This window comes from Pogoniulus pusillus, chromosome 2, assembly GCF_015220805.1.
Source record: "Pogoniulus pusillus isolate bPogPus1 chromosome 2, bPogPus1.pri, whole genome shotgun sequence".
In the NCBI taxonomy this organism is placed as follows: Eukaryota; Metazoa; Chordata; class Aves; order Piciformes; family Lybiidae; genus Pogoniulus; species Pogoniulus pusillus.
In genome coordinates this window covers 48,436,119-48,462,327 of record NC_087265.1, presented here as the reverse complement: position 1 = coordinate 48,462,327, position 26,209 = coordinate 48,436,119, and the positions used below count along the sequence as shown (strand labels likewise).

General features: G+C 61.4%; 3 protein-coding genes across 10 annotated transcripts; 1 reads left to right on the top strand and 2 right to left on the bottom strand.

Annotated features, from left to right (window-relative positions):
• The first annotated feature begins 517 nt into the window (after positions 1–517).
• On the top strand, positions 518–7,066 carry DNAJB2 (DnaJ heat shock protein family (Hsp40) member B2). 7 transcript variants are annotated; one of them, XM_064164840.1, is made up of 10 exons: positions 804–889; positions 1,887–1,976; positions 2,992–3,101; positions 3,461–3,514; positions 3,871–3,987; positions 4,706–4,795; positions 4,912–5,017; positions 5,142–5,212; positions 5,475–5,696; positions 6,555–7,066. In XM_064164840.1, exons 2-10 carry the CDS (start codon positions 1,912–1,914, stop codon positions 6,587–6,589), a joined length of 870 nt encoding a protein of 289 aa, XP_064020910.1. In that variant the 5' UTR covers positions 804–889; positions 1,887–1,911; the 3' UTR covers positions 6,590–7,066. The 7 variants fall into 7 exon arrangements, with proteins under 7 accessions (XP_064020930.1, XP_064020948.1, XP_064020910.1 ...); XM_064164831.1 differs by having other exon boundaries at positions 4,909–5,017; XM_064164850.1 differs by having other exon boundaries at positions 3,868–3,987; positions 4,909–5,017; positions 6,644–7,066.
• A 193-nt stretch (positions 7,067–7,259) lies between these two features.
• On the bottom strand, positions 7,260–18,788 carry PTPRN (protein tyrosine phosphatase receptor type N). Of its 2 annotated transcripts, none has more exons than XM_064164590.1 (23): positions 18,648–18,788; positions 16,925–16,975; positions 16,646–16,759; positions 16,275–16,380; positions 15,943–16,141; positions 15,448–15,772; positions 15,234–15,350; positions 15,024–15,103; positions 14,634–14,923; positions 14,191–14,277; positions 13,976–14,055; positions 13,657–13,772; positions 11,061–11,273; positions 10,749–10,949; positions 10,510–10,657; positions 10,275–10,348; positions 9,917–9,994; positions 9,675–9,794; positions 9,402–9,568; positions 8,278–8,331; positions 8,095–8,159; positions 7,922–7,995; positions 7,260–7,823 (listed from the first exon to the last, which is right to left on the bottom strand). In XM_064164590.1, exons 1-23 carry the CDS (start codon positions 18,742–18,744, stop codon positions 7,752–7,754), a joined length of 2,928 nt encoding a protein of 975 aa, XP_064020660.1. In that variant the 5' UTR covers positions 18,745–18,788; the 3' UTR covers positions 7,260–7,751. The 2 variants fall into 2 exon arrangements, with proteins under 2 accessions (XP_064020660.1, XP_064020669.1); XM_064164599.1 differs by having other exon boundaries at positions 13,708–13,772.
• Positions 18,789–19,492: 704 nt separating this feature from the next.
• DNPEP (aspartyl aminopeptidase) lies at positions 19,493–25,252 on the bottom strand. The gene is made up of 15 exons (XM_064164579.1): positions 25,146–25,252; positions 24,948–25,035; positions 24,773–24,861; positions 24,514–24,627; positions 23,570–23,695; positions 23,301–23,431; positions 22,877–22,961; positions 22,318–22,425; positions 22,003–22,080; positions 21,570–21,653; positions 21,148–21,308; positions 20,958–20,997; positions 20,484–20,585; positions 19,965–20,132; positions 19,493–19,608 (listed from the first exon to the last, which is right to left on the bottom strand). The coding sequence occupies exons 1-15, from the start codon at positions 25,149–25,151 to the stop codon at positions 19,558–19,560; spliced, it is 1,431 nt and encodes a 476-aa protein (XP_064020649.1). The 5' UTR covers positions 25,152–25,252; the 3' UTR covers positions 19,493–19,557.
• Positions 25,253–26,209: the final 957 nt, after the last annotated feature.

Sequence of the window (26,209 nt, the reverse complement as noted above, 5' to 3'; positions counted from 1 at the left end):
AGAGTCCCTAAGGCTCTGACCCCTCCAAGACCAGGCTCCCTCCTTCTATCCAGACAGCAAGTGGCAAGAGGAGGAGCACTGTGGCCAGGTTCACAGCTGCAGGAGAGTGTCCTTGGGACTGCCCATGGCCCTGAGGCCGAATGAGAGCAGCCTCTCAGCTGCACCTGCCCGGGCAGGGGCCACGAAGTGGAAAAGCCCACATGAAAGCTGCAGACGAGTGGCGTCTCCCGAGTGCCTGTGACCCAGGGACCCGGGCAGACCGGTGCTCAGGCCGTCTCGCCGGTCCCAGCTCCTCTGCGGTGATGTCAGGCAGCCGGGGCTGCTGGCGGGGACCTGTGCCTGGCAGGTAGCAGCCCTCCTCGTCCCCACCCGCCTCGGTGGGGCGGCCTGGGCAAAGCGCTGAGTCACCGCAGCTGTCCTTTCCAGCAGGGCCCGGCCGGGCAGCTGACCGGGCAGGAGGCCAAGCGCAAGCGGAACCGGGGACTGCCCCGCGGCGGCGTCCGTGCCCCGGTGTGCCGGCAGCACCGGGGTCAGCGGAGGAGGTGAGTACCCCGAGGTGCGCCCAGGAGCTGCCGGCCTGGCCAGCCGCGGGGGACGGTGGCGGGAGTGGGGGTGGAGCCCCTGGTCGGTGCCCTCCCCGCGGCGCGGAGCGGGGGGCGGGCGGCGGCGAAACGCGAGGCTGCTCTGCACGCCTGCCTATGACCTCACCGGCCTGACAGGCGGCAGTGTGACGTCACGAGGCGCCGCCGCCGCGGTTGGCTGTCGCCGCCGCCCGTCATCCCTCGGAACCCGCCTCCAGGCCCCGCCGCGGCCCGGGCGTGGGGGGGGGACGCGCGACACCGGCCGGGCGGCCCGGGGCGGGCGGGGAGGGCTCAGCGGCGGCACTCAGGTGGGCACCGGGGCGGGGAGCGTGGGGGGTGGAGGGGTGCGGGCAGGGAGAGCGAGGCGAAGTGGGCTGTTGGGGGCGGGGGTGCCGTGGCGCACCGGGGAAGCGGCGCACCGGGAGAGCTGGGCCGGTCCGATGCGTTCCTTCCCCGTGCTGCCGCTGCCGCTGCCGCTGCCGCCCCCGCCCCTCCCGGTGGCCTAGATCCGCTGGCCGCAGGCCAGGGATATCCGCCGGTGGTGGCGACGGAGCGCGGGGAGGGGAACGGAAACTTCCAGCAGCGGCAGTGCCTAGCTGGGCAGCCCCGGGAACGCCGTGTTTACAGCCGGGCCGGGGGGCGGGCCCCGGCGGCACCGCCTCGCCGCCCTCCCGCTGCCGGGATGGTGCCGGTGCTAGCGCTGCCTTCCCCGTTGGCTCATGCGCCCTGGCTGGGGGGCGAGTACATGGGGAAATTGGTCTGCAACCCCTGGGGTCAGGGCGGGCTGGCGCGGTGGCATCTCACTCCCGTCCCCGATCCATTTGAAGTGCCCTGGGGTGCCCGGGCACGGGGTGGGGGGGGTGTGGTGGTGTGCTATGTCCCGGATGAGCCCTTAATCCTCTCCAGTCGCTAAGCACCTTAGCGGGCTCCTGCCGCTGCCTCCCCGCCCGCCTGAGGACGGGGCACCCCCGCGGGGGGAGCCGGGTCAGCTGCGGGGAACGGGGCAGAGCAGCGGGGCCGGCGGCGGGGATCGCTGCCCTTTGCTTGGGCAGGTGAGGGACGATGGCAGTGGGAGAGCGGTGTGGCGGCAGCAGGGTGTCACCCCCCCGGCCGGGCATCCGTGTGGCCGAGGCGCAGGCAGGGTGCTGGGCAGCCGTGTGTGGGTGCTACCGAGCCGCTTCCGTGGGGAGCCTGTGTGGTGCTCGGGGAGCCGAAGAGGGCAGGGCCGCCTGCCTTTGCGCTCGCTGCCCCGGCGCTGCCAGGCTGTGCCTGCGGGTACTCGACGTTGCCTTTCTCCCACCTCAGTGACCGCGCGGGACAGCCGCACGCCATGGTGGACTACTACGAAGCGTTGGGGGTGAGCCGCAGTGCCACCGCCGACGACATCAAGAAGGCGTAAGTGCACGGCGGGTGTGCCCCTGCCCGCCGGGCAGAGCAGGTCGAGCCACCTCCTCACCCAGCCTGCCCCGGCACCAACGGGGCGGGGGCTCCGTGTGGGACCGAGGTGGAGCGAGGGAGGTGGGAGCGGGAGGACGGGACAGAGCCCAGGGGTGACAATCCAGCCTTTGTTTCCTTTGTGTGGAGGGCAGAGCGGGCCGGGCTTCGCTGCCACACAAAGACATCTCTTGTTGGGGTTTGGTCCCTTTGTCCCCTTGCTCTCAGACTGGGGCTAGAGGTGGAGGCGAGAGGTGGGTTCCCATGGAGGTGTCCCCTCTCTCTGCCAAAGGGTGCAGGGATGACAGGGGGTTGGGACAGTGGGGCTCTGCTGGCTTCAGGATTGTGGGGCTGGAACTTGTGGAGAGAGGAGCAGTGTGTCCCCAGGCAGGGACTGAGGCCCCCACTGGCAGATCTTACGTTGTGCCCCTGGGGCAGACAGAGCCTCCCAAAGCTCCTGCCTGGCACCCTGCTGAAGTCTTTTTGCTGTCAGTGGATACAGACGTGACCTGAGGGAAGAGATGCAGACAGGTGGCTTGCCTGGGAGGGGACATAGGTCCCTGCTGCAGGGCACTTCCTTAGAGTAGGTGAGAGAAGCTGTGCAGACTGGGTTAAACCCAGATAACTGAGGGCAGGAGGAAAGGGCTGTTTGTGCTCATTTGGCCCCAGGAATCCCCTAACAACTCTGGGTCCTTGCTCATCCACAGTGGAGCACACCTGTGAGCATCATTTGGAGCTGCTGCCAGAGGCAGCTGGGGTGGGAACAGGCCGTGCAGCTGGGCTCATGCTGCAGATACTTCCTGAGGTGGTAGAGCCAGTCCAGGAAGCTCCCATTTGAAGGTGCCTGAGACTGTATGGCTCTGGGTGAAGTGGGCTCAGCGTGCCCCTGCCCACAGTGCCAAAGGAGGCTGTTGCTGGCCTGGGAGCCCCAGCCACCCAAGAGCTGCTGCATGCCCGTTGTCACCTGTCTGTGCAGGTACAGGAAGGCTGCGCTGAAATGGCACCCAGATAAAAACCCGGACAATAAGGAGTACGCGGAGCAGAGGTTCAAGGAGATCGCTGAGGCGTATGAAGTGCTGTCAGACAGTAAGAGGCTGTGGTGCTGTTTTGCATGTCTCCCTGTTCACCTTAGAGTGTCCTAGGCGTCCTGCTGCTGGGCTTAACCCGGTGGCATCCCCGCGTGTCCCTTGGAGGCAGTGGTGCCCTCTGGTGTTGCTGCCTCGCTCGCGGAGCTTGGCTACGTCTGCACACATCCTCCGGAATGACTCTAGGGAGAGGCGGTGAGGTGCTGGCCTCTGCCTTGTGCGTCTTTATCTGATGCCCTGCTCGTGCCACCCCCTCCTCTTGTTCCCCGCTGTTCCTCGCCTCCCTTAGCCAGGGGAAGCACTGATGCTCTTGCCCGTTCCTGGCGATGTGCTTTCCCGCAGCGCCCTTTCTTCTTTCAGAGCAGAAGCGTGATGTCTATGACCGTTACGGCAAGGATGGACTCATGGGCACAGGTGAGTGGGTGAGCAGAGCCCTGGTGAGTTAGTGCAGCTCCGGATGCAATCCCATTTGAAGACACGGTGTGGGTCTCCCTACTCCCCTCCCAAGTGCTCTCTAACCTTTTGTGATGGTTTGGGTGTTACCCACATCCCCCTCCTTAAGAAAATCACCCAGACTAGACCCAGCTGCTGGAAGTTGAAGAATGAAGCTTTGTATTTACAGCTTAGCACAACATACAAGCAGCTATGTACAATATATACAGCTAGAGACAGAAATATACCAAAATATCCCACCTAGGCTCAAACTAGCACACCTTTGGAGCATTCCCATCCAGGGCTCCACTTAACTCTGAGCCTCTTCCCTCCAGCAGGACCAGGGGGCTCCAGGGCTGATGCTGGGGCCCCAGGATTCACCTTCACCTTCCGCAGCGCTCACGATGTCTTCCGGGAGTTCTTTGGTGGGCGAGACCCCTTTGCTGATTTCTTTGGTGAGTGTGTGGAGGGGTTAAAATTACTTCCCCCAGGGTGAAATCACCAGATTAGCTCAGAAGCTCTGAAAGCAAAAATGAAGCTATATGTATTTGCAGCAAGCTAAAATCTAAAAGCATAAAATACAGTGTGTGTATACAGAAGTATATTTACGAGGTAGAGACAACACAAGGACCCCAATCACCCACTCTGGACAAACCCAGAGGGGTTTCCAACAGCCACTTTTCATCCCCTTCCTCCTTCTTTCCCTCTCCTGTTAACCTCCCAGACAATTTGTACCAGCAGGAAGGTCAGAGATGAGGGGTTATGCAAAGCAGAACTTGCAGAGGAGAGGAGTGAGGAAGAAAGAGGGAAAATTGTTTATGCAACTGAATTTTATCCCTACCAGCAAGGGAATGGAATCATGTAGATTTATCTTTGTGATGCTTTTTGCATCAGTAGCCAATTATTTAGTTTCTAAACCTTTTTTCCTATTCAATGTCTCTGCAAAGTCCATCTCTTGTTTACAGTTAGACACAAAAAACTAAACTAAGCCTTAAACCCTAACGGGGTGGGGCAGGGTTCCAGCTCTGGGGCACCTCTCTGGCCTCAAGGCAGCCACTGGACTTGGCATTCAGAGTGCAAAACTAGTGTTGGCGATGGGTCCCCACAGCTGTGCCCTGGCTTGCTGAAGCCATGGCGGGGGGCAGTGCTGATGGCAAGGGCCCTGCTTTCCAGATGAGATGCTGCCCTTCTCCGAGCTGCGAGGACCTGGCACTCGGCACCACGGGGGAGGTCACTTCTTTTCCCCCTTCCCAGGATCCTCAGGTAGGAGACACTGTCAGCTGCTATCCATCCGGGAAGTCCCTGGCCCCCTGCGCAGTGGGGTCTGTCACCTGTCTTCTTCGTACCTCTGGCACTGACCTTGTTGCTCCCTTCAGCAGATTTCTTCACCTCCTCCTTCAGCTCCGGTGCCGATGCGGGGCTGGGCTTCCGCTCTGTCTCCACCTCCACCACCTTCGTTAACGGCAAGCGCATCACGACCAAACGGTGAGGGCAGTGCCAGCGCAACTCGCCCTGGCAGACCCCCTCCATCCACTGATGGACCCACAGCTTGCTGCTGCAGCGCTCCAGCTGCCTGGCCTTGACTGTCTGTCTGTCTGTCTGTCTGCAGGATTATCGAGAATGGGCGGGAGCGGGTGGAAGTGGAGGAGAACGGGGAGCTGAAGTCGATCCACATTGATGGTGAGAAGTGATCCCAGAGACCAACTGGCTGGGGTCTGGCAGTGCCACCTCCCAGCACCCTTTCCCTTTGAGGACCCCTGTCCTCCCTCGGGTGGCCAGGGAGTGCTTCTTTGACACATAGTTTTGTCCCGAGCCCTGGTCAGCCCTGGTGTGGGGCTCTGCCCTGGAGAATTGGTGGGGTGGGCAAGAGCTGCTGGGGTGCTGGGTCAGCTCCGGGGAGTGGAGTGGACATGACCCCTGTTCACTGTCCCTATCCCCACAGGCATCCCTGACGATATGGCACTGGGGTTGGAGCTGAGCCGCCGGGAGCAGCAAGCCTTCCCTAGCCCACGGCCTGCCTCGCCCCCACCACCTGCCCCGCACCGGCCCCCAAGCTCCTCGCCCGTCTGCCTCTACACAGACAGTGAGGATGAGGATGAGGACTTGCAGCTGGCTATGGCCTACAGCCTCTCGGAAATGGAGGCTGCAGGGCACCACCAAGCAGGTGGGCATGGCCCTAGCACCCCACCGGCACCAGGGGGCACCCCGTCCTCCACCCGCAGAGCCCACGATCCCTGGGGAGGGCCAGGACAGGAGCTGCTGGGAGCTAGCAGCACAGCTGCAGCTGGGCATGAACCTGCCCCCAAAGTGAAGCAGTGGCACTGTCCTCTGCTCTGAGCATGAGACTGTGGTTGTGCTCCCACCTTGTGGGGCAGGCAGAGGAAAGGAGGGTGGGCTCTCAGTGCCTGGAGCTCAGCTCCTGCCTCCCCATGCAAGGAAAAGGGGTCCCTCCTGTCCTACTTCCTTGCTGCTCTGGTGGGTGGACAACTGGTGGCATCCCAGGGTGGGGGGATTGCCAGAGTTTAGTGTTGTGACTGGAAGAGGGGCCCTTGGTGGAGTCCCAGGAAAAGTGGAACTTCCTGCCTTGGCTCCTGGGAGCACGAGGTGCCCGCTGGCAGGCGTGCTCCAGCTCTGCCTGCTCCTCTCTCCCTGTCTGCCTTGCAGATGGGCAAGGGCTACGACCAGTGCCTCCCTGATTGCTGCCTGCCCCTGCCTGGGCTGGGGAGTACCGGGTCGGGCTCTCCCTCTTTGCAAGGATGTGTGCACATGTGGGCTCTGCTTGGTACCTTGTGTGTGTCTCTCCCTTCTGGATGCTGTCGCTCCTGCTTGTAGCCCCTCCTCTGTCTCCCTGTTTGCAGACCGTGCCCCTTCCCTGCACCTTGCACACCCTGCAGGGCAATGTCACCAACCCTCACCGCCGCTTTGACCTGGGGGTGCTGTCCCTCCCTGCTTCCCGCTCCAGCTGAGACCCTCGGTGATGCTCATAGATGTTCACCATGGCCTGTGGCTGTCTTCCTTCTAGGACCTCCCTCCCTCCTTGCCCCCGTCCAGCACTGAGCCGAGGAGGGTTTCATGGGTGCTGTTGTGTGTCCCCTCCGCTTGTCTCCCCAGGTGTGTTCTGAGGCTGCTGCGCCCGGGGACTGCGCACGCCCGCTCGCCCACGGAGGCTCTCCCAGCCAGGACTCTGCTTTGTCCCTGCACGGCCACTCCCTGCCACCCCCTTCCCCCAGCACCCTTTGGCTCCGTGGGATGCAGTGGGGAGGGGTTGTGGGGATGCTTGACAGGGCTTATGGCTGGGGTGAAGATACCTTTGGCCCCATGAGGTGGTGGGGAGGGTGGCGATGGGGGAACTGGAGGGGAGGGGGTGACGGATGGGTGCTGTAGATTAGGCTAGCTGGGGGTGCTGGTGGCAGGCAGCAAGGGGCAGCATGGCTGGGCTCAGCCAGCAGGGCTGGGCTCTGCCCCGCTCCTTGCTGTAGCCCCCATTCCCTGACCCTTTTCTGCTGACAGCCATCAATAAACTTGTTTGCAGTAGCTGCTTCCTGCAGAGCGTTTGTGGCATGTGGGCTACATCCCTGCTCCTTGCCTGTAGGGATGGCAGGAACCTAGGCCCAGCCTACAACTTGTCTGACAGTCAGGTGTAGGCTGTGCTGCTGCAGGGGTGGAGGGCGGGGGGGGGATGCCCTGTGTCCCCACCATATATACAGAGTCAGAGGTCAGACCTGGCTGCAGCTGCACAAACGTGACACCAGAACTTTATTCACATCAAGATACAAAATTATATTTCTCTAGAAATTTCTCTTCTGCTCAAGTGAGGAAGCAGGGAGCACACAGAGGGGACCTGCACCCAGTGCTCCCCCTCACCACGAGGGACCTCTGCCCACTCCTGCCCCCAGCATGGACACAGGGAGGGAGCTGAGACAGGAGCACCAGGTTAGGGTGCAGGAGAGAGGCCAACTCAGAGCAGCATCCCCTCCTTGGCAGGAGATCATGGATGTGAGCTCAGTAGCCCCTGTGGTGGCAGCAGGTGCAATGGGGCTCTAGGCCCTGCACTCAGAGGGGCTGAGCCATATGGGAGAGGGGCAGGGGGGCTAGGACAGGGGAAGAGAGCCAGTAGCACAGACAGCATTTTACAGGGAGAGCAGCCCCATGAGTAGGGCAGGGAGAGCACACGAAGCTGGGGGGGGCATAGGGAAGACAGGGGGAGGGCTCCTTGCCATCACTGTGGCAGTGCCTTCAGGATGGCATTCACTTCCTCAGCCACGGCTGTCAGTGCAAACTCAAACTGGTCCTGAGGGAGCAGAGGGAGACGTTAGGGGTACCTGCCAGCCCAGACCTGAAGGCTGTGCATGCTCAGGGAGGGAGGGGAGCCCCAGGTTTTGGGGATACCTTGGTCTGCACCATGCCGGGCCGCTGGTCTCGGATGTGCTCCAGCGTAGCAGCTATGTCTATCTCCTTCACCCCTGGGGCAGAGGGGGAGAAAGGTGCTAGAAGGGGTTCCATGGGCTAAGCATGTGGCCCCACACGCCCCAGATGGCAGAGCAGCGCTGCCCTGCACCTACCTTTGGCCATTCGGTTCAGGACCATGTCAACAAGGATGTATGTCCCAGTCCTGCCTGCGCCATCACTGTGAGACACAGATGCTTGGATCAGGGCAGGGCACAGCAGAGACTGGTCCTGGCCAGTCAGACCCAGCCTTGCAGTCACTCCCCAGCCCATGCTCCTGCTCCCAGCCCCAGCAGTACCTGCAATGCACGATAATAGGGCAGGAGCGACCCCGGTAACACTTGTTCACCTTCCTGCAAGGACAAGAGGGAAGGGGTCAGTGCCCTGCCATACCAGGGACGAGGTTGCTCTCGGTGCCTCTTGCTGTGCCAAGTTGGATGGCAGCGGACACCCCAGGACGTGGACCTCGGATCTGGCACATGGCTGTCCCTGCTTCCCCAGTGGTGCAAATGCAATAGGAACCATGGGTGGAAAGGGGCTGGGGCAGGGAATTGAGCCTGGCTCCTTGGGTGCCCAGCCCGGGGAGCAGAGCAGTGGCAGGACCCCCAGGGGAGCAGTTCTGGTCCAGTGAGGTGCAAAGCTGAGGGCCAGGCGCCGGCAGGGCTCCCGGCACGCTCCATGCAGCAGGCACGGCTGCCAACGATCACTTTTGTGACTATGCAACTGGAGCCAGATTACTAGCTGCAGATCACAAAAATGACGCCGACAGCTGCGAGAGAGAGACAGAGACAGACAGAGAGACAGAGAGAGCGTGAGCAGGGTGGAGAGGAGGGCGATGTGCTCAGGGACCCACCGCTGCCCTAAGCAGGATCCCCCTGGCCTCATGTGGTCTGGGGACAGCGATTGGCCAGCCCCTGGCAGAAACCCACCGCCGCCCAGGGAGCCTGAGACTCCAGCAGGCACTGGCTGCAAACCTCCTGGGAGTAGTCCCAGCCCTGCATCACTCTCCCCGGGCTAGCTGGGGACCTGCTGCTGGTTGTAGGGTATGAGGAGCAGTAGGGTTACAGATGTTCAAGGCTGGCTTCAGGAGTTTCTTCTTGCATTCGTGGCTGAGGTAGGTGCTATGTAGTGCTGTCCTCGATGTCCTCCGGGAAAAGGTACCTTCCCACCCTCCCCGTGAAGTCTGGAGTGCTCTAGCGCTGTTTCTTGCCCCCTCCCCCGAAAACTAAGCCTCATCCCGAGCTGGCAAGAAGCTGTTTCTTTTGCTCCTCCCCACGCATGGCAGCCTCCTTTCCTCCAAATCGGTTTATGCCGTACACATGACCTTCATCACACTGGCAGAGATGTCCTCGCCCACCGCTCCCCTGTGCCTGGGACCACCTTCGGTTCCCTGGGGGCTGGCACAGGCCAGGTGGGCGCTCACCTGCGGAAGTCGAGGAGGGGCCGGGTGGTGGTGGGGATGCCCTCGGCTGGCCAGCTGAGGAAGTGGAACTGCGTCAGAGTGCGGGTCTCCTGCGACTGCACGTTCTTCAGGTAGAAGCTGCGCACCAGGAAATCCTCACACCAGATGTGCTCCGACACCAGGTTCACCTGCTCGAGAGAGGCAGGCAGTGGGGGGTCAGCGTGAGGCAGGGGGGCTGCGCTGGAAGGGGACAGAGCCCGGAAGGTGCTCCCTGCCCTGGGCTGCCGGCCACACCTCGTATATGTGGTAGAGAGAGGATCCTTCGTCTGGCCAGTAGCGGTCACACTGCTTGACGCTGTCCTCAGCCAGTGGGCTCAGCATGACGATGACAGTGCAGCCGTGCTCCCAAACCATCTGTGGGCAAGGCATGAGAGTTGTTACCACTAGACGACAGTCCAGGCAGGAGGGCAGCTGAGCATCTGGTGTACAGCAGCCAGAAGAACGCCAAGGGGCTGGTAACAACGGGTGATGCTCACCTGCCAGAAGTCAGCAATGGTGTGGGACAGTGGCCCCTGCGTCGCGATGTATGCAGGCATCCGGGGGTCGTGCTCAATCTGGAGCGGGAAAGGGAATGTCAGACCACACAGGTGACATCAGGGTGAGTAGAGGGATACCCAGGGGTGATGGGAGGGCTGGGGAGGGAGCTTTGGGTGCCACAACCAAAAGGGAAATGCGTTTTAACCACTTATGATCAATGGGGCAGGCACATTGCTCACATCTGTAGCCCACAGGCATGTGAGCTCAGTCCAGCTCTGTCCCAGAGCGGGAGCCTTGCCGAGGCTGAGCACAGCACAGAACGGGGTGGCAGAGCAGGAGCCCTCGGGGATCACTCACAATCGGACTGGCATTGATGAAGTCACTGCGGGATGGGTTGCTCTCGGCTTTCAGCTTGATTCGCACATGGTCGTCTGGGGAAACAAAGAGCGGGGATGTGGCAAGTGCCTGAGGCGACCGGAGGCAAACTCACACCACAGCCTGCTGCGGCCCCAAAGCGTCCCCGCGCTCCGTACCACGCTCCCGACGCAGCCCTGGGAACCGGTCCCTGGAGCGGGAGGGGTGGGATACTCACAGGGCACATAGTCAGGACTCCGGTTCTTCTTTAGGTTGGCTTCACTCTGGGCAATAGAGCAGATGCTGGGCTCGGCCTGGTAGGCACAGAGAGCCTGCCACTCCTTGGCCAGCCGGTCCCGGTTGCGGAGGTGGTCCTCCATGTAGGCCTAAGGCAGAGGGGTGAGGTCAGCCCAGCAGACGGGGTCGGGGTGCATGGGGTGCCGTGGAGGAAGCTGCCACCCTGCTAGCCCAGCTCACCAGGATCATGTGGCCGGTGGAGATGTCCATGTTGGACTGGACGGGCTCTTCGCACCAGGAGGGTGTGCTGCTGTGGGAGCTGGGGCTGGGCTGCGGCGCATCGCTGAACTGGGACGAGACGCTGCTGACACGCGAGGTCTCTGCCGGTGCCTCGGCGCGGCCGAACAGAGACTTGGCAGCCATGTGCTGGCGGCACAGCTCCTGCAGGGCCGCAGCGAGAGTCCGGTTCCTCAGCCACACCCCTGCCCTAGGGCAGCCCTAGGCACCCTAAGGGATGCTGACACAGCAGTGTTGCACCCCGCAGGGTCCTACCTGGTACTCCAAGGTGGTGTCAGCAGCACCCTCGGGCCCCAGGGCAGCCAGGCGCTCCTTCTCCCGCTGCTTGGCATGGCGCCGGAGGCAGAAGGCGGCGGCGGCTGCGATGGCAACGCCTGCCACGCAGCCCAGCGCGATGAAGGTCAGCAGCACCGAGTGAAAGCCATCCCCGAAGCGAGATGGGCGTGAGTAGGCAGCAGCCTCATTTCGCTGGAGGCAGAGACGAGCAAGGGTTAGCAGGGCGAGGTCTGCAGAGGGGTGAGGGGGGCAGAGACCCTGTTCTGCACCTCGTCTGGGGCTAAAACAGAGCAAAGGTACTCAGTACTGTACTGATTCTTACAGCACCCTTAGCTGGGGCACCCCTGGACGTCACTGCAGCAGAGACATGGTGCATCCACTTGCATGTTGCGTGGAGCATTGCTCACTCTGGTGTCCCCGGGGCTGCAGGAGGGGACAGAGCCTGTCCAAGCCCAGGCAGCAGCAACCTGCTGCTCCCCTGCTCCCAGCACTGCTCTGCAGAGCAGCCCCAGATTGGGCTGTCCCACTTCAAGGCAGGCAATAGCCCGATATATCTCAGGTGTAATAAGCTCTTGCCCAGCTGGAAGTCAATAAGGGACAGATTCAGGCCAAGGGGTTAAAGGCCAAGGATGAGCCACTGCAACCCTGAGTCCAAGGGAGCAATTGCTGCTTCCAGGGAACTTCCCCAGATGGGGCTGGCTCTTCCCTGAAGCCACTGCTCCATAGCAGGACACAAGAAGATGGCCCAGTATTGCCACAGGGCTGACGTTATCCCAGCTGTAGTGTCTGGGGGACAGGCCCTCCCCATCACTCTCCTCAGCTGGGACACAGCACAGCCCCTGCCACCCTGCAGGCAGTGCCTTCAGGGCTCCTTCACTGTGGCTCGAGGCAGACAGCCTAATCCATGACAGAATCATGCTGGGACAGAATGGAGCTGAGTCCTTGCTAGATGAAACCCATCACTGCCAGGCCAAGACTTCCCAGGGCCACATCCTAGAGCTGCTGCTGATCAAAATGCTGTTACCCTGACAGCCAGGTCCTGGGGCAGAACAGGGATGTGCTGGGTATCATCACTATCAAATGCCCTGTGCCCAATGAGATGCCAGAGCCCAGCATTACCTCACTGCCACAGCCTCTCATAGGCTATGAGCTTGATGAGATTACCGAGAGAACACTGCATCATTGTCAGCTACATCATCAGCGTCATCACCTGGGGATGCCCACACCCCAGGGGTTTCCACTGCTGTCTGCCCCCCTGTCTCACCAGCCGCAGTGCCTGGTGGTCAGTCTGACTGCAGCTGGGACATCCGCCAGGGGCAGCACCCTCCAGCTCCACAGGACATACAAGAAGCAGCAACCCTGCAGCCCTTGTAAGCATCATCAGGACTAGAGATGTCAGCAGGGCTGAGGACACAGAGCATCCTTTCCTCTCAAGGCCTCCCTGGGCCCTGATGTCCCCCCGCCTCTCTACATCCCTCCTTCCCCAGATCCTACACCGGGTCCACCAAGTTCAGAACTAATGCGGTGGTGGTGGTGGCTGCTTGTGAAGGAAAGGAATGAGCTGGTCCGTGCAGAAGAGGGCTCACAAACCCCTGATCTAGGGTAGGGTGTCCCTGCCCATGGCAGGGGAGCTGGAACTAGATGATCTTTGTGGTCCCTTCCGACCCTGACTAATTCTAAACTGCCTCAGCCACCTGTGAGCTCCAGCTCCATCATCTCTCATCTCTCCCAGTTCCTGCCACACTCACATCAAAAGGCATTGCTGTAGCAATGTGTCACGTTGCTGATGGAGACAGGTTGCCTCTGTGGTCAGGCCACCCCCTCTTTATGGCCACTGCCTTTTTTCCAAGGTCTCTTCCTTCCTCCCTGCCCACGGCTATGACCACAGGGCAGGAGGACTGGAAATAGGAATGTGCTGTACCACTTCTGCTCCCCAGGCTGCAAACTCAGCACTAGGCTCAGTTCCCCATTTCTAGCCTCTGCTCTTCCCCAAGGAGACTGTGGGAGTCCCCAGAGATGCACAGGGAGAGAGTGTCCCTCTCCAAGCAGATGGCTCCTGCTTCATTCCTGCCTTCAGCCGCTTGCCATTCCCTGGGGGCATGATGGCATTTTGCCTGCCTAGCCCCAGTCTCTGGGGTGCTCTAGGGAGAGTCCAGCGCAGAGGTGTGCAGCCCACAGACAAGCATGATGTGTGCAGGCTACAGGAAAGCAAGGGTGAGGATGAGCCCTGTAGGGTGTAGCCTGCAGCTCCCTGGTCTTGGTTGGATAGGGAAAAGCCTCTGGGAGACCCTTCTACACTGCCTTTAAATCCTGAAGAGCCTTTGTTTTGGAGAGAGGCAAGCGTGGTGGAAGTGCAGGCAGAAGGGGGGCGCTGGAATAGTCATGCTCTGCCTCATCCCCGATAACCTGAGTCTGCCTTCCAGCTCGAACACTGGCCAGAGCCCTGTGCTCCTCAGCTACCCCACAGAATCACATGTATGGCTTGCTCACAAAGACCCCCTGCATCCTGGGGCTGGGCCATGCTGTGCTCCCCAGCTTGCACCTGGCTAGTGCTGCTCACACCCAGTAGCAGCACCTTCACTTCCACGTCCAAGGCTGCCTCAGCTCTGGGTGTGCTTACTCCTACCTCTCCCACTCCTGTTTGCACAATCTTCAGGCCCAGCTCCGCCTCCAGCTCTACCTTCACTTGCTCTGCGGATGGAGAGGAGATATGGTCAGAGTGGTGCTCTTCTTCCACCCAGGAGGCCCCCCTGGGGTATCCCCAACAGCTGCCCACCCCACGCCAACTCCTCAGTTCAGCCAAGAGCACTGGGATGTGCTCCCCTGAGATGAGGAACATCACAACTCGGGGGAAAGAGAGCAGCAGGACCATGGGGACCCCTTGCACAACTCACCAGCCTGACTGGCCACATCTGCTAGCGACAGGTTTTGGGGGTTCTGACGGATGCGGAAGGTGAGTGCGGGGCCCACAACACTGTTGGGGAGGGGTGGCACAGTGTGAAAGGGGGGAGCACAGACCCCATCCCCACCACAACCCAGTCCCTCACCCAGCATGGCTGTGCATAGCCAGGGCTGTGACAGCAGCGCCCCACAGCCCCACTTCCCTCACCTGATGTTGATGAAGCTGGCTGTGGAGAGGTGGAGGTGCTTGGCAAGGAGCTCCAGCAGCCGCACGCCAGCAGCCAGCCCCAGCGGCCTGCAGGGACAGCAGCAGGGTGAGGAGTGGGTAGCAGGGGAGAGTTCCCTCTTGCTGGGGCAAGGGAAGAGGTAGGCTCAGGGAGTCCCACGTGTATAGCAAGGGTGGAGCTAGCTGCAGGGGTGTCAGGGTGCACAAGAGGTAAGAACACAGGGATGCACGGTGGTGGGGGTGAGCTGACCTCTTCTCCTGAACAGACGCAGCTGTGCACACATACCTGCTCCCACCCTCCCATCACGCAGCAGTTAGCTCTGGCACCGGCACGGGCCAAGAGACCATGGAACTCTGGCAGCTGGTGGGGCAGGGAATACAAACTCTCCACACACACATCCCCTCACCCGACCCCTGGCTCTCACTTCTGGTCTGTGATGACGTAGCCATACTCATCCGGCAGCCGTGTGCCCCGCTGCACCCCACCGTCCTTTGCCTCCGTGTAGCTCTTCTTCTCCACCAGCCCAACTGGCTTCCCAGGGCTGAGTGCATCCCCACCCTGCCCCTGCCATGGTTCAGCCTGGGGGACTGGTGAGGATGCTGCCCTGTCCTTTAGTCTGTCCCCTGGGGAACTGCTGGCTGGGATTTGAGGGGGCAGTGCTGTGACGGAAGGGGGCACTGGCTCCTCCCCATGCTGCATGTCTCCTTCCATCACCTGGAGGAAGAGAAAAAAAAGAAGCTGGGATGTCTAAGGAGAGCTCCCGAGGGTTCTGTCATCTCCACTTCCTCTGCCTTCACACACACACACATCCCACCTGCGGCGTGGCACCTCCTCCAGCACCAACCTGCTGCAAACCCACCCGTTTTGCTGTGGGCACTTCAGGGCCAGCAACGCCTGGGAAGGGAAAAGACAGAGGTCCTGCAGCACCCACTTCGAGAGGCAGTGCTCCCTATCCCAAAACAGGGCCATACTTGCACTCATCGTTGACAGTCTCTGCCTGCCCCATCCCTGGTGTCCCACTCACCAGAGCTCTGGAGCAGCTGGAGGAGGGTGGAGAGGCTGCTCAGCTGCTGGGGGCTCAGCTCTGGAAGCCCCACACCATAGCTGGCCAGAAGAGAGGCCAGTCTCCTCAGAGAAGCATCTGCAAGAGGACACAGCATCAGATCAGATTCTCTGCATCTACACAGATGGGAACAGGATGGCAATGAGAATCGATGTCTTGCTCTAGGACGTGGTACCTGTCTGTGCAAGGGGTGTCTGGGCAGCCAGGGTTGCAGGCTGCTCCCTCTCCTCCAGGTCCCTATAGTCGCCAGGGAGCCGTGAGCCATGCTGGAGCCTTGTGCTGGCATGGTCCGGGTGGCTGGCTTTCTCTCTGGGCAGGGAAAGTATGCCCAAGTCCTGGAAGAGATGCCCCCCGTCTGTTCCTGGCTGGCCACCATATGAGGGCGCAGGGCCAGCCCCAAAGAAGGTCTGGGCAGGGACTCGGTTCAGCAGTGAAGAGGCCTCAGAGCTCTGCCTGGATGAGCTGCTGGGGAGCTGGTGAGCGTTGTCCTGATAGCCAAACTGCAACCAAAACACAGAACCACCATGGTCAAACCCCACAGGACCCCTGCCACCCCAGAGCTGAGGAGGCATCCCAGCACTGCCAGGAGAGTGCTGGGAGTGCTGCAGCCTCCTGCCCATCTCTGCCTTTGTGCCCTGGAGAAGGGAACTCACTGCCGTGCCTTGCTTACCTTGTGGTAAGAATAGGGGTTGAGCAGAGTTTCCTCATAACTCAGCTGAGGTGTGGGGGACAATAAGAGGTGCTCCAGGTACCGCTGCACCAGAGGGGAGGGCAGCAGTGGTGGGGGCTGCCCCAGATGCTGAGCTGCTGGCAGGCCAGGGTCCCCAGGGTGCAGGGCTCGCCACGGGGAGCCATGGAGGGGCTGGAACCTTGGAGGCAAACAGCACTGGGGTAACTCGTGCAGGTAAAGGGAAGGTTCTCCCCAAAAAACCCGTTTTGGGGACAAATCTTTCATTGTCCTGCTGGGCTCTGCTCACAGGCTGGCCACTGGCTCTACCCTACCTGTCCCTGGCTCCTGGCTCCAGCGAGGGTGGTAGGCGGAGGCGGGGAATGCGCTCCATCTCCTGCGAGATCACATACTGGGTAATGCCATCCTGCCATGAGAGCCCTGCCACGGGAGGAAGGTGTAAGACATGGAGGTGGCCTGGGACTGCAGGGCAAGCCCATGAGAGGCTGCCCTAATATGCTGATCCTGTGTCCCATGTCCTGGGTTTAGCCCCATTGCTCCCAGAATCAGCTGGACCCTTCTTCAGTCCACCCCATCCCCTGGAGCAGGAGGACCTCAGACAGCCACAGTGCCACTAGGTAGTGCTGTGTGGACACCCCCTCCCAACGGGCTGCAGTGACTCTCCACTCGTGTTCTTCCCCTTCACCTTGTGCCATGAGATGCCGCAAGACATCCTGGAGGCGTTGGAGCACAGGAGAAGTGACCTGGAAGTAGGATCTGTCCTGTGTGGAGCCCACCTGGCACTGCCCAAATAACCCATCTGCAAAAGATGAGAGACATCAAGGGAGGATGCATGAACACCCTGGAGTGAGGCCTCTGGCATGCTCCCTGCATGCTCCTCAAGTTTCCTTGCAAGGCAGCCCTGCACCCTCCCTACTCCCTTGGGAAGGAAGGAGGGATCCCTGCAACGTTGCCAGCTGCTTACCCTGCACGCACACCTCCTGAGGGGAGCACAGCCTCCGGTCAAACAGGCAGCCTGGGACGGACAGACAGACAGACAAGCCAGTCAGCACAGCGTCCAATAGGGGCTCCAAGGGAGTTTGCTCATTGCCAACTGTTTGGGGACTCCCCACTCTCCTAGACAGTGTGACGGCGGTGCAGTACGGTAATGAGGGGGGTGGTGGGGTGGTGGCACAGAGTGGTAAGCTCAGAACAGCATCAGCCTTCTCCCACTTGAATGCCAAGACAGAGGCTGTATGCAGAGCCTGGCCCAGGGGAGAGGCCTGGAGTTTTTTGGGGTTCTGGCAGTTAGGAAAGGAAGGCTGAGATTACCGAGTCCTGCAAGACCTCCTCTTTTGCCCTCCCACATACGGCATTACAGGGCAGGGACACAGCCCCGTGCCTGTGGCACCAGGTACCCGCTCTCCTTGCTAGAGGGACCCCAAAGAACTCATGCAGCGGGTGAGTGCGTCTCTCCATCCCCTTCGGGGGGCAGCACTTGGGCAGGGGGCGGCATCCCCCTTCTTCTCTCCCCCCCTTCTCGGTCCAAGACCGTCAGCAGCGAGACGGCAGCAGGCGATGACTCAGCCCCGGATGGCGAGGAAGGAACGAGAAAACAACCGGGGGGAGGGGAGGGAGGGGCCCGCCGAGCCCGCCGAGGAGGAAGAGGGCAAGTGGCCATGGAGGTCTCGGAAATCCCTGCATCCTTGTGCCCACTTGCCCCGGGGCGGGTGCCATCGCAGGGGTGGGGAACAAGGCCCCGCTGCCGAGCGGCGATCCCCGGAGGAGTCCGGGCTGGGGCAGCGCGGCCAGGCGGGCGCTGTCCGCGGTGCTGAAGCGGAGCAGCCGCCTCCCGCCGGGACGCATCGCTCCGCCGAGAGGGGCCACAGCCCCCAGCCCCGGAGGCTCCCCCAGGCACGACACGGTTCGGCTGCAGATACTCCCGCACCGTCCCTCTCTGCTCCCGGAGTCGGCAGGGCCCTCAGCGGTGCAGCTGGTTGCGTCCCGGCGCTCCCGGGCCAGCCGGAGAACGACGGACGCAGCAGCCCCGGGGGCACAGTTGTGAGTCAGCGGCAGCCCGAGCCGTGCCGTGAGGGCGATTGGGGGGACGCTGCAGCCCTACTAACGGCAACTGCATGTGGATACCCTAGAGCACCGGACAGCGGCCGCATGGGCCGAGCTGGAGGCCATCGGGTACACCGGACCGCCCTCACATCCCGGGCCGGGTCGCGCTCACCGGCGGAGGACGGCTAAAGGGCGCCAGAGTCTTAAGCCGCTGCTCAGGGCCGTTACCTTGGGCTCCCCATCCCCGCGGCAGCACCAGACACTGCCTTTGCCACGGGCAGAGCCTCTGAACGGATACCGATTCACTCGAGTCCCGTCCAACCGGCCCAGGGGCGGCAGCAGCAACTCTCTAGCCAGCAGAGCGCCCCCGGGCCAGCACCGCCACTGGTCCGGCAGTCCCAGGAGAGAAGCGCCTCCGCTGCCGGTGACGCACCCATAGTGCCGGTACTGGTACCTCTCCGGCACTGCGCCCGAGGCCAGGCCTGCTGCTGCGCGTCATATAAGCAATTACAGCATCGGCCGCGGAGCCCCCTGCCCTGCCCTGCCCTGCCCTGCCCTGCCCTGTCGCTCCCCGGGAAGGTTTCCCCGCTCTGCTCCCGCGCTTCCCCAAGAGGGCGCCGCCCTGTCCAGGGTCCCGGTCTCACCGTGCGCGGCGGTGGCGGAGGCACCGCCGTCCCGCAGCAGCCCGCGGCCGGCCAGGAGGAGGAGGCAGAGGAGCGCCCGGAGAAGCCGCCGCCCCATGCTCCGCTCACGGCCGCACCATGGCGCACCCGCCAGCCGCGCCCCCGCCGCCGCCGCGGCCAACCCGCGCCCCGCCGCGCCGCCCGCCCCCCGCCGCCTCAGCGCCAATGGCGCGCTGCCCGCTGCCGCCGCGCCACGCCCCCCCGCCCCGCGGCCAATGACAGGCCCAGACCTTGGTCCCCCTCCACGTCTGACTAACTCGGTAACGGGGGAAGCGAGAGCGGCTACGCTGCGCCCCGGGGGTGACGGCCGAGCCGTGCGCCAATCGCACCCTCCCTGGAGCCTGGCCACGCCCCCGGGGGCGGCCCACCTGCTGCACCCGCCCCCGCCCCCTCCCACGGCCTCGCGCCCCTAAGCAGCACCCAATAAGGAGCGAGCGCCGGGCCACACCCTCACAGCCCCACCCAGCAGCACCACGCTGGAAAAGGTAGGAGGGTATCTGGCACCTCTGAAGTGGGCAGTGGGGACTCAGTACTTCCAGCTCGGGCAGGGTGCAGATGGCAGTGCCTGGCAGGATCCTGCAGTGCAGCCTACTCCCCTGGGGACAGTAGCAGGCCCAGTGTTGCTAAGAGACAGGGGGACACTCCCTGTTCTGCCCATTAGCTATGACGCCTGGCATCCCCTACCCAACATGGCACTGAGGGAGCCAGTCCTGTCCTTGAGGGAAAGCACAGATTGGGGCCTCCCACGACTCCTAAGGGACCCAGGTCCAACACCTTCACCCCAGTTACATTCAAGGACCACTCGCTGATGAGACAGAGATGCTTTAATGGCCCTTAGGCCAAACCCACAGCTGGTCACTCTCCACGCCACTCAGTCGACCACCAGGCTGCTGCTGACTGCTGGCAGAAGCTCGAAGAAGCCCTAGAAAGATGACAGGCTGTCAGGATGCTGTGGCATGGAGGGGACAGGTAGTGAGCAGGCAGCACGGAGGCTCCCTGTCAGGTTACGCATGCAGCATCATAGCAGGCAGCTACTCAAAAGAGAGCAGGACTGCATCACCATAGTAACCCATCACTGACTCAAGGCTAGCACTGGTTGCCATAGGAACCATTTGGGGATGGCTGTCACCAGGGAAGGCTGGGATGCGAGGAGGCACCTCAGGAAGCAGTCAGTAACTGCGCTGCTCCAGAGGGGTGGGGAGTCCTAAGGACAGGGGCTGGATGGGGATGTGGGAGGTGTGGAGCTCCAGCACAGGACAAGGGGTACAGGGGTCTCACCTTGAAGAGAGTGATGCTCTGGAGCACACCCGAGGTGCAGCACATCTCCCGGATGGAGTGCATGGCCAGCTGCGGGCAGCCAATGTCCAGCACACGCAGCCCCAGGCGGGAGGCCAGAATGGGGCCGATGGTGGTGCCGCAGGGCATGTCATTGCGCACCATGAACTCCTGCCCGGGGACACAAACTCAGCAGTTCCTTGTGGCTTCCCACATGGGGCACCAGCCCTGAAGCGAGTCAACCCAGGATGGGGAAGTAGTGCTATTCCCAAATGCAAAATCCCCCAAGGATGGGACATGCTCAGGACAGGCCCTCCCTTCCTATTCTCAAGCCTGGTCTCCAAGGTAGCCCTGAAGTCCCAGAGCTGCAGCCCCAGAGCAGCAGGCAGCACAGACCCTGGCAGGGTGGCCATAGTAACCAAGGGGTGGGTATCTGTCACAGAACTCCCCTCCTGAACTCACAGACAGGGCCACAGCCCAAGCTGGTAACATTCATGGAGATGGCTCATCCAGCCCCCTCACCTGCAGAGGGACACCCACGTGGGCAGCAATGTCCCGGATGACTGCTTCGGTGACAGCCGTGGAGGCGTAGCGCTGGTTGCTGTTCACTTTGATGACAGGGCCCTGCACAAAGGAAGGCACTGCACACCAACAGTTTTCAGTGGGGATAGCTGGTGGCTCTGCTAACACCCATGCCCAGGCAATACTGTCCCACTGCAAACAACCAGTCCGCTCTCCCACCCTGGGTGATCGATCAGGATGGGAAGAGCCCCAGGCCACAGCAAGGAAGGGCTCTAAGGCCAAAGCTGTGGTCATGAATGCTTAGCACCAGATGAGTGGCACGACCAAACTGTGCTGCAGGACAAATGTTTCCCCTTTGAGTCCTCTCAAGCTGCATCCCAGGACCACGCTCCAGGGAGCAGCTCGGTGTTTCACAGCACTGCTGGAGAGACTGACAGCAACCAGTTTTAGCCCACAGCAGAGGGCTGCCCTCACCTTGTGGAAGGCTGGACGATGATTCTCCTCATGCTTATCCCTGCAAAAGAGAAGCAGTAGTTTCATTCTCCTTCCCTGCTGCACCAAGAACTGTCCTGTCCATACTCCCTGGGGAACGACAGGGCTATGGCCCAAAAGCCAGCATGCCAGGCAGGCTGCCCCAGCCTGCGGTGCTGCTCAGACTACTCACACGTAGTTAGGGTGCACAGCATGGGCCATGTCAGCGCTGATCATGTAGGACTTGGCCACAGCTTCCTCGAAGGCTGTCAGGTTTTGTGGCGATGCCGAGATTCGGCGCAGCACCAGCTCCGTCAGCAAGGACTCTGCACCCTGTGCACTCTCTGACCCTACCTGCCAAGGACCACTGTCAGCACAATCCATGGGGTACGATTCTCCAGCAGCCCGCAGGTCAGCTGAACAACAGGTGCATTCTCAAAGGTGGCAAAGCAGCTTCCAAACGCAACCCCTGCCTGAGCCATGCTCCGTGGGGGCGGTAAACAAACCCCTCCTTAACCCACTGGGACCTGGGTTCTATCTTTTGTTAGGCATGGCTCAGGAATGGTGAAGAACATGAGCCCTTCCCTGTGCCAGCCACCCCAAGATACTCCTTACCTCCTCATTGTCGTAGAGTGCAATGAGACGCACATTGGGCTCCTGGGAGAGGGAGGAGGGTGCTGCACACGACTCAATCAAGGCCTGCAGGGTTAGAGGAAGAAGGACACCACCTTGAGTGCCACCCCATCTCGGAAAGTTCAGCACTGGCCCAGCAGGAACTTTTCCAGGAGAGCATAAAGCACGGGAGTTGTAGCCATACACACTGCAGTGAAAGCAGGAGTATCCCTTGGTACCTTCCAGGAGCCCCACGCACCTATCAAAGGGAGCAGCACCCAACCAACCCTAGATCCTCCAACATGCCAGACCCACCCCATAGGAACACACCTTGCAGAGCCTTGGGCCAGAACATGGCTTCACTAAGCCAAGCTGAGCCAGGGTTAATGTGGGGGCCACGCTGAGGCCTTCAGGCTCCTTCCCCCTTCCTGCTCACCTGCAGGGCGCAGAAACAGCTATGCAGGTTGTCCAGGCGTGGGGAGAAGATGAACTCGTTGAAGGCACCACCCAGTGTCTGCAGGCAAAGAGCAAGAGGAGCAGAGCCCAGGCTCTGAGTCACCAGAAAGTACCTGCTACTGGGCCCCCATTCCAGTCTCCTCATCTTTGCATCTCAGGAGCAGCCTGAGATCGCTCCACTCTCTTCACAGTCCTGGCATGCCTCAGGCAGAGGAAGCTTGCCAGGTAACACCCGTATGCAGTGTCAGCCTACAAGCTGCACGCAGGCAGAAGAGAGGTTCCCACCCTTACTCACCGCTGGCTGCGTATCTGCCAGGCACAGTTCCAGCTCCACAATCTGCTCTGGTTTCACCCCCAGCTGGGAGCAGAGTAGAGAAAGCAGGACAGGGCTGTGCCGCTCTGCCTGGGAAGAATGCAGAGCTGTGGGCAGGGCAGGCAGCAGGGGAAAGCCCTGTTCCCCCGACAGAATCATCCCACACCTCACTCACATTGGCATGGTTACTCCCTCCTACTAACACTAGTGCTCAAGACCCCACCTCACACAGGACAGCGGGGCTACTCATAGGGTGAAGAAAGGGACTCTCTGTCCCCTGTGCAATCCCCTCTCCCTGCCCTGCTACCCCAAGACTGACAGCTTCACAGGACTGCACCCCCTACTCTATGACAGCTGCAGACCAGGGTGAGAATAGAGATGGCTGTGAATATATGTCATGTACAGAGCTCCAGGGTGGAGTAGGTAACCAGCAGTCCATGGGGAGGAGAACCTGCTGGTGGGTCTCCAAGGAACAGAAATCAAAGATGACAAATGAGAGGTCCTAGCAAGTGCTCCAGCTAGTCCCTGACACCCAGCTTACCTGGGCTGCAGCACCACAAGGCAAGGCCTCCATGAGCACCTCCTTTTCCAGCTCCTCTTGCACAGCAGTCGCCAGAATGGGAACTCTGTAGGGAGACAGTGTGCTGACTCCCAGGGCTTTTGGTCATCACTCCTTCTTGGGTCACAGACACCCCAGGCTGCCTGTCGTGCTCTACCAGGAGCAACTGCCATGCCAAAGAGGGCAAGATGACAGAACATTTCAAGCACAGATCTGTTGCGCCACTTTAGGATGCCCCAGTGTCCTGTCCCAGCTTGAAAGCATCTCCTGGGAGGACTCTATGGGGCTAAGATGTTGCAGACCCTGCCACTGCAATAAGCAGCTGCCAAAGGGAGACAGCTGAGGCTAGGCACTGCTTCAGCTGTCCAAAGGCCTCGCCAGGGGTCAGGACTGAGGCAGGCCTTACAGGTGGTGTTCGGTGTTGGGCCCAAAGTTCTCATTGACGCTGCGCTGCAGATGGATGGCCAGGTGGGGAATACGGAGGATAGGCTGCTCCACACGTACCAGGCGCTGCTCCAGGCGCCCTGTGCTTGTGTCCTGAAACACAAAGAGTGCTTCTGGGGCCAGGCCTGCAGGGCTGGGAGGTTATAGTAGGTCTCAGTCTGGGTAGGAGTCATGAACCCAGGGCTAGGGGCACACAGCTAGCCTGCCGTGCCTGTCCAAAACCAGGCTTACCTTTATGATCACCCTGCCAGCCACAGTGAGGTCCCGGTCAAACCATGTGTTCCAGATGCCCCCTCCGTAGGTTTCCACACCAACCTGCACCATGCCCACCTGCCCCCGCTTCGAGCGGCGCTTCACCTGGGCAAGAGGAGAGCTGTCACTGCCAGCCTTACACAGCCCCCGGGACTGGTTAACTGGCAGGGAGTGAGCAGAGCATGCTGAACCTCGCTGCTGTCAGCACAGGGTGCTGCGAGGTGTTTTGTGAAAGAGAGGGCACAGAAGCAGCAGCAGGAGGCGGAACAACGCAGGGAGTCAGCATGGGCTGCTCTGGGTGGCAGATCTGGGAGGTGTTTGGACCCTTCCCAGTGCTGTGTGACACAGCAAGAGTCAGGGTATTTTTCACTTGTGGAGTGAAACTGGAGGGCAGAGAATCACAGCGCACAGATGGTGACTCGACCTCTTCCCTGGGCAGCCTTTTCCAGTGCCTGACAACCCTTTCCACAGCAAAAAATTTCCTACGCCAAACCTAAACCTCCCCTGGCAAAACCCGAGACAATTTGCTCATCCTGCCACTTGTTACTAGGGAGAAGAGACTATCGCCCACTTCACTACAACCTCCATTGAGGTAGCTGCAGGAAGTGTTAAGGTCTTCCCTCAGCTTCTCTTCTCCAGACCTACAATCCCAGTTCTTCCAACCATTCCTCCCCAGGCTCGCTCTCTAGCCCTTGCGTCAGCTTCACTGCCCTCTTTTGGACGCGATTCAGCAACTCAATGCCTTGCTCGTAACGAGGGGCTCAAAACTAAACACAGCGTTCGAGGGGCGGCCCCACCCGTGCCGAGTACCGGGGCACGACCACTGCCCTAGTCCTGCTGGCCACGCTCTTTGTGGCACAAGCCAGGGTGGCACCGGCCTTACGCCCCAGCTCCGGGGAAGGCGCTCGGCCGGCCAGCCTTACCCTAAGGCAGGGGCTATCCGTGTGCGCTCCCAGCAGGCTGAACCCATTGCCGGGCTTGAACTGGCCGCCGACGGCAAAGGCGATGAGGGTGGAATGGTTCCTGGTGACGAAGTACTGCGGGCAGAGGGGAAGGTGTGAGGGCAAAGCGGGGGCGAGCGCCGGCTGCTGCCCTGCCTTCCCTCCCGCCCTGCCTTCCCTCCCGCCCTGCCTTCCCTCCCGCCCTGCCTTCCCTCCCGCCCCTGCCCCGCTGCGGGCCCACCTTCTGCGCGGGCCGCACTTCCCAGTGCTCGGTCTCCTTCAGCTCCTGGAAGCCAGCCTGCAGCAGCCGGCTGCGGCACTCGGCCACCACTGCGCGGGGGCAGAAAGCAAGAGCCGTCACGGGAACCGCGCCGAGGGGAGGGCGAAAGGGAAGCGGGGGCAGGGCGGCTCCTCACCGTGGTAGGGCGAGGGGCTCCGGTTCACGAACTTCACCAGCTCCTGCGCCGCCGCCTGCGCGGCCTGCTTTGAGCCCTGCGCCGCCGCCTGCGGGCACCGTCGTCACCGGACAGCGTCTACACCACCCCGCCCGGGACCGGGACCGGGACCGCCCGCAGCCGCGGGCCCGGCCCGACCCGCGCCCGGCCGCCCCTTACCTGCATGGCCGTCGCCGCCACGCGGTGCCCCACTGCGTGCGCCCCCTGCTGGCGCGGAGGAATGAACACAGGCGGCCCCGGGCAGCGCGTCCTGAGCCCCGCAGTGCCGGACGTGCGCCCTGCGCCGCATCCGGCTCACCCTGCAGTCCCCGCGGTGGCACCCGTCCGCCTGTAATCCACGCAGCTGCACCTCTCACCCCTTAATCCACGCAGCTGCACCGCGCACCTTGCACCTTCAGACCACCACCCTGGACTGCGCACTCTGCACCTTCCAATCCAGACTTTGCACCCTTCGTCCCGCAGTCCATACCCCGCACATGTCACCACCCAGCTGCCGAGTCACCCTGGGCAGCGCAGGCTGTCCTGCTGGATTCGAAACCTCTCTTAGAGTAAATTAAGGTGAACCCACACCAGAGGGCCGATTAGTTATTTTTATCGAGGAGCGTTATAAGCTCCCTACAAAAGCACTCGGTCTCTTGTGCCTTAAAGATGAGATAGTTTTGTAAGAGCAGGAGATGGGGGGGAGGAAAAGAGAGCAAAGAGAAGGGACATGTCTCACAGAACCGGCGCGGGTCTTGAGGTGTAGACACAGCAACGTCTCCTGTGGTGGATGCACAATGATCAATACATTGTTATCCTTTTTCATACGTCTGGAATGTGGGTGGCCGTGGGCACGGTCATACAACGAAGAAATGAACTCAAGGAGACACTTGTCCCACCCTCACAGAATTTACCTCCTCCCATTGTTAGCTTCCTGAATGAGCAGACCTTGCCTCAGGCCAGGGTAAGCAGGGTCTTCTCTGCACTGCGCATCTCGCCTCTCCAGGCAGGCCTTTCTCACTCTGCACCCTGGGGCACAAGGTTACACCACGCAAAGTCTGAGACCCTAAGGAGGAGTCAGGCTCCTACAGCAAAGTGAACCACGCACCACTCACTATGCACTTTGCGGGCTTCACATCGCCCCTCTCACGCACCACACACCACTCGCTGTGCACTCTGCATAGCCCACGCTGTACTATGCACCCCACACCTGCAAATCTGCACCCTGCACCCTCAAATCCACA